We start from the raw sequence: 6,008 nt of genomic DNA on the forward strand, positions 1-6,008 counted from the left end.
GTGTGATCAGAGGGTTCTATAGTTAGTCATATAATTAGGGTTATATACTGGTGTGATCAGGTGGTTCTATAGTTAGAGGGTTATATACTGGTGTGATCAGAGGGTTCTAGTTAGTCATATAATTAGGGTTATATACTGGTGTGATCAGAGGGTTCTATAGTTAGTCATATAATTAGGGTTATATACTGGTGTGATCAGAGGGTTCTATAGTATAGTTAGTCATATAATTAGGGTTATATACTGGTGTGATCAGAGGGTTCTATAGTTAGTCATATAATTAGGGTTATATACTGGTGTGATCAGAGGGTTCTATAGTTAGTCATATAATTAGGGTTATATACTGGTGTGATCAGAGGGTTCTATAGTATAGTTAGTTATATATAATTAGGGTTATATACTGGTGTGATCAGAGGGTTCTATAGTTAGTCATATAATTAGGGTTATATACTGGTGTGATCAGAGGTTCTATAGTTAGTCATATAATTAGGGTTATATACTGGTGTGATCAGAGGGTTCTATAGTTAGTCAGGGTTATATACTGGAGTAATTAGGGTTATATACTGGTGTGATCAGACTGGGTTCTATAGTTAATCATATAATTAGGGTTATATACTGGTGTGATCAGAGGGTTCTATAGTTAGTCATATAATTAGGGTTATATACTGGTGTGATCAGAGGGTTCTAAAGTTAGTCATATAATTGGGGTTATATACTGGTGTGATCAGAGGGTTCTATAGTTAGTCATATAATTAGGGTTATATACTGGTGTGATCAGAGGGTTGTATAGTTAGTAATATATAATTAGGGTTATATACTGGTGTGTTATCATAGGGTTCTATAGTATAGTTAGTCATATAATTAGGGTTATATACTGGTGTGATCAGAGGGTTCTATAGTTAGTCATATAATTAGGGTTATATACTGGTGTGATCAGAGGGTTCTATAGTTAGTCATATAATTAGGGTTATATACTGGTTGATCAGAGGGTTCTATAGTTAGTTATATATAATTAGGGTTATATACTGGTGTGATCTGGGTTCTATAGTTAGTCATATAATTAGGGTTATATACTATAGTATAGTTAGTCATATAATTAGGGTTATATATTGGTGTGATCAGAGGTTCTATAGTTAGTCATATAATTAGGGTTATATACTGGTGTGATCAGAGGTTCTATAGTTAGTTATTAATTAGGGTTATATCTGGTGTGATCAGAGGGTTCTATAGTTAGTCAGTTCTATATTAATTAGGTTATATACTGGTGTGATCAGAGGGTTCTATAGTTAGTCATATAATTAGGTTATATACTGGTGTGATCAGAGGGTTCTATATTAATAGTGTTACATCTAATTAGGGTTATATACTGGTGTGATCTGGGGTTGTATAGTTAAAGTCATATAATTAGGTGTTATATACTGGTGTTTAAAGTTCTATCAATCAGGGTTACATCTAGTGAAACTGGAGTTTAAAGTTCTATAGTTAGTCACTATAATTAGGGTTATATACTATAGTAGTATAGTTAGTCATATAATTAGGGTTATATTATCAGAGGGTTCTATAGTATACATCTAGTCATATAATTGGGTTATATACTGGTGTGATCAGAGGGTTCTATATAGTTAGTCATATAATTAGGTGTTATATACTGGTGTGATCAGTGGGTTGTGGAGTTAGTCATATAAAAGTTCTATTATTAATCAGGTTCTATAGTTACATCTAGTGATATACTTGTATGACAGGAGTTTAAAGTTCTATTATTAATTAGGTGTTATATCTAGTGAAACGGAGACTGTGTGGTGTTATCTATGAAACGGATGGTTAGTATTAATCAGGTGTTACATCTAGTGAAACGGATTCTGAAAGTTATTAATTAGGTGTTACATCTAGTGTACGGAGACTAGACTGGAGTCAACAGTTTGATTAATTAGAAACAATTTGGACACCTTCTATTATTAATCAGGTGTTTTCTTTAAACGGAGACTATTTTCTACATTCTAGAATAATAGTGTTACATCAAAACTATGAAATAACTTTACACATGGAATCATGTGGTAACCAAAAACCAAATCAAAATATATTTTATATTTGTATTCTTAATCAGGTATCCCTCCTTTGTCTTGATGACAGCTTCACACTAATTCAGAAGAGCCCTTTGTTAAATTAATCAGGTGTTACATCTAGTGAAACGGAGACTGGAGTTTAAAGTTCTATTATTAATCAGGTGTTACATCTAGTGAAACGGAGACTGGAGTTAGACTTTAAAGTTCTATTATTAATCAGGTGTTACATCTAGTGAAACGGAGACTGGACTTTAAAGTTCTATTATTAATCAGGTGTTACATCTAGTGAAACGGAGACTGGAGTTTACTTTAAAGTTCTATTATTAATCAGGTGTTACATCTAGTGAAACGGAGACTGGAGTTAGACTTTAAAGTTCTATTATTAATCAGGTGTTACATCTAGTGAAACGGAGACTGGACTTTAAAGTTCTATTATTAATCAGGTGTTACATCTAGTGAAACGGAGACTGGAGACTTTAAAGTTCTATTATTAATCAGGTGTTACATCTAGTGAAACGGAGACTGGACTTTAAAGTTCTATTATTAATCAGGTGTTACATCTAGTGAAACGGAGACTGGAGTTTAAAGTTCTATTATTAATCAGGTGTTACATCTAGTGAAACGGAGACTGGAGTTTAAAGTTCTATTATTAATCAGGTGTTACATCTAGTGAAACGGAGACTGGACTTTAAAGTTCTATTATTAATCAGGTGTTACATCTAGTGAAACGGAGACTGGAGTTTAAAGTTCTATTATTAATCAGGTGTTACATCTAGTGAAACGGAGACTGGAGTTTAAAGTTCTATTATTAATCAGGTGTTACATCTAGTGAAACGGAGACTGGAGTTTTTAAAGTTCTATTATTAATCAGGTGTTACATCTAGTGAAACGGAGACTGGACTTTAAAGTTCTATTATTAATCAGGTGTTACATCTAGTGAAACGGAGACTGGAGTTTAAAGTTCTATTATTAATCAGGTGTTACATCTAGTGAAACGGAGACTGGAGTTTAAAGTTCTATTATTAATCAGGTGTTACATCTAGTGAAACGGAGACTGGAGTTTAAAGTTCTATTATTAATCAGGTGTTACATCTAGTGAAACGGAGACTGGAGTTAGACTTTAAAGTTCTATTATTAATCAGGTGTTACATCTAGTGAAACGGAGACTGGAGACTTTAAAGTTCTATTATTAATCAGGTGTTACATCTAGTGAAACGGAGACTGGAGTTTAAAGTTCTATTATTAATCAGGTGTTACATCTAGTGAAACGGAGACTGGAGTTAGACTTTAAAGTTCTATTATTAATCAGGTGTTACATCTAGTGAAACGGAGACTGGAGTTTAAAGTTCTATTATTAATCAGGTGTTACATCTAGTGAAACGGAGACTGGACTTTAAAGTTCTATTATTAATCAGGTGTTACATCTAGTGAAACGGAGACTGGAGTTAAAGTTCTATTATTAATCTTTAAAGTTCTATTATTAATCAGGTGTTACATCTAGTGAAACGGAGACTGGAGTTTAAAGTTCTATTATTAATCAGGTGTTACATCTAGTGAAACGGAGACTGGACTTTAAAGTTCTATTATTAATCAGGTGTTACATCTAGTGAAACGGAGACTGGAGTTTAAAGTTCTATTATTAATCAGGTGTTACATCTAGTGAAACGGAGACTGGAGTTTAAAGTTCTATTATTAATCAGGTGTTACATCTAGTGAAACGGAGACTGGAGTTAGACTTTAAAGTTCTATTATTAATCAGGTGTTACATCTAGTGAAACGGAGACTGGAGACTTTAAAGTTCTATTATTAATCAGGTGTTACATCTAGTGAAACGGAGACTGGAGTTTAAAGTTCTATTATTAATCAGGTGTTACATCTAGTGAAACGGAGACTGGAGTTAGACTTTAAAGTTCTATTATTAATCAGGTGTTACATCTAGTGAAACGGAGACTGGACTTTAAAGTTCTATTATTAATCAGGTGTTACATCTAGTGAAACGGAGACTGGAGACTTTAAAGTTCTATTATTAATCAGGTGTTACATCTAGTGAAACGGAGACTGGAGTTTAAAGTTCTATTATTAATCAGGTGTTACATCTAGTGAAACGGAGACTGGAGTTTAAAGTTCTATTATTAATCAGGTGTTACATCTAGTGAAACGGAGACTGGAGTTTAAAGTTCTATTATTAATCAGGTGTTACATCTAGTGAAACGGAGACTGGAGTTAGACTTTAAAGTTCTATTATTAATCAGGTGTTACATCTAGTGAAACGGAGACTGGAGTTTAAAGTTCTATTATTAATCAGGTGTTACATCTAGTGAAACGGAGACTGGAGTTTAAAGTTCTATTATTAATCAGGTGTTACATCTAGTGAAACGGAGACTGGAGTTTAAAGTTCTATTATTAATCAGGTGTTACATCTAGTGAAACGGAGACTGGAGTTTTTAAGTTCTATTATTAATCAGGTGTTACATCTAGTGAAACGGAGACTGGAGTTTAAAGTTCTATTATTAATCAGGTGTTACATCTAGTGAAACGGAGACTGGAGTTTAAAGTTCTATTATTAATCAGGTGTTACATCTAGTGAAACGGAGACTGGACTTTAAAGTTCTATTATTAATCAGGTGTTACATCTAGTGAAACGGAGACTGGAGTTTAAAGTTCTATTATTAATCAGGTGTTACATCTAGTGAAACGGAGACTGGACTTTAAAGTTCTATTATTAATCAGGTGTTACATCTAGTGAAACGGAGACTGGAGTTTAAAGTTCTATTATTAATCAGGTGTTACATCTAGTGAAACGGAGACTGGACTTTAAAGTTCTATTATTAATCAGGTGTTACATCTAGTGAAACGGAGACTGGAGTTTAAAGTTCTATTATTAATCAGGTGTTACATCTAGTGAAACGGAGACTGGAGTTTAAAGTTCTATTATTAATCAGGTGTTACATCTAGTGAAACGGAGACTGGAGACTTTAAAGTTCTATTATTAATCAGGTGTTACATCTAGTGAAACGGAGACTGGAGTTAGACTTTAAAGTTCTATTATTATAATTATATTTTAGGCAGTCACGCAATTCATTTTCTGCATTTTAATTGTTTTTAAAGTTTGTCTTAGTAACCTAGTGTGTAATTCCTAGGTTTAGTTTTAGTATGTACTTTTTAGGGTTAGTGTGTACTATTTAGTATTAGTGTGTACTATTTAGGGGTAGTGTTAGTGTGTCTCCTCTACCTGCATGGAAACTATTTAGGGGTAGTGTTGGTCTGTCTGTGAAACAGTTTTTGTGTTTCACCATTGTATGTATCTGTGTGTGTGTGTTTGTGTGTGTCACCATTGTATGTGTGTGTGTGTGTGTGTGTGTGTGTGTGTGTGTGTGTATGTGTGTGTGTGTGTGTGTGTGTGTGTGTGTGTGTGTGTGTGTGTGTGTGTGTGTGTGTGTGTGTGTGTGTGTGTGTGTGTGTGTGTGTGTACGTGTGTGTGTGTGTGTGTGTGTAGGGAGCTTTCTGGGGTCTGATGGTGGGGCTGGTGGTCGGTGTGTGTCGGATGGTTCTAGAATTTGCATTCCCGCCTCCTCGCTGTGGTATCCAAGACGACGCCCCGTCAGTGCTGCGCTCCGTTCACTACCTTCACTTCGCCATCATCCTCTGCTTCCTGTCTGCTGCCGTTGTCATGGTGATATCACTGCTGACTCCGCCCCCCACTGAAGAGCAGGTATGATGTCACTTTGTTTATCATGTCTTCACATCAACTCGTTCTTAATAATACTAACCTATGAGTGTGTTAACTTGTTGTTGTTAATAATAATACTAACCTATGAGTGTGATAACTTGTTGTTGTTGTTAATATGAGTGTGATAACTTGTTGTTGTTGTTAATAATAATACTAACCTATGAGTGTGATAACTTGTTGTTGTTGTTAATAATAATACTAACCTATGAGTGTGTTAA

General features: G+C 34.4%; 1 protein-coding gene across 1 annotated transcript in view; it reads left to right on the forward strand.

Moving 5' to 3' along the window:
• The window catches only part of LOC135571237 (sodium/mannose cotransporter SLC5A10-like), a 37,615-nt gene that overhangs the window by 27,469 nt on the left and 4,138 nt on the right, over nucleotides 1-6,008 (forward strand). Inside the window, exon 5 of the mRNA XM_065017021.1 lies at nucleotides 5,557-5,772. Coding sequence (XP_064873093.1) covers nucleotides 5,557-5,772 — 216 coding nt within the window. The remainder of the gene's footprint in view (nucleotides 1-5,556; nucleotides 5,773-6,008) is intronic.

This window comes from Oncorhynchus nerka, unplaced genomic scaffold (genome assembly GCF_034236695.1).
Source record: "Oncorhynchus nerka isolate Pitt River unplaced genomic scaffold, Oner_Uvic_2.0 unplaced_scaffold_676, whole genome shotgun sequence".
Lineage (NCBI taxonomy): Eukaryota > Metazoa > Chordata > Actinopteri > Salmoniformes > Salmonidae > Oncorhynchus > Oncorhynchus nerka.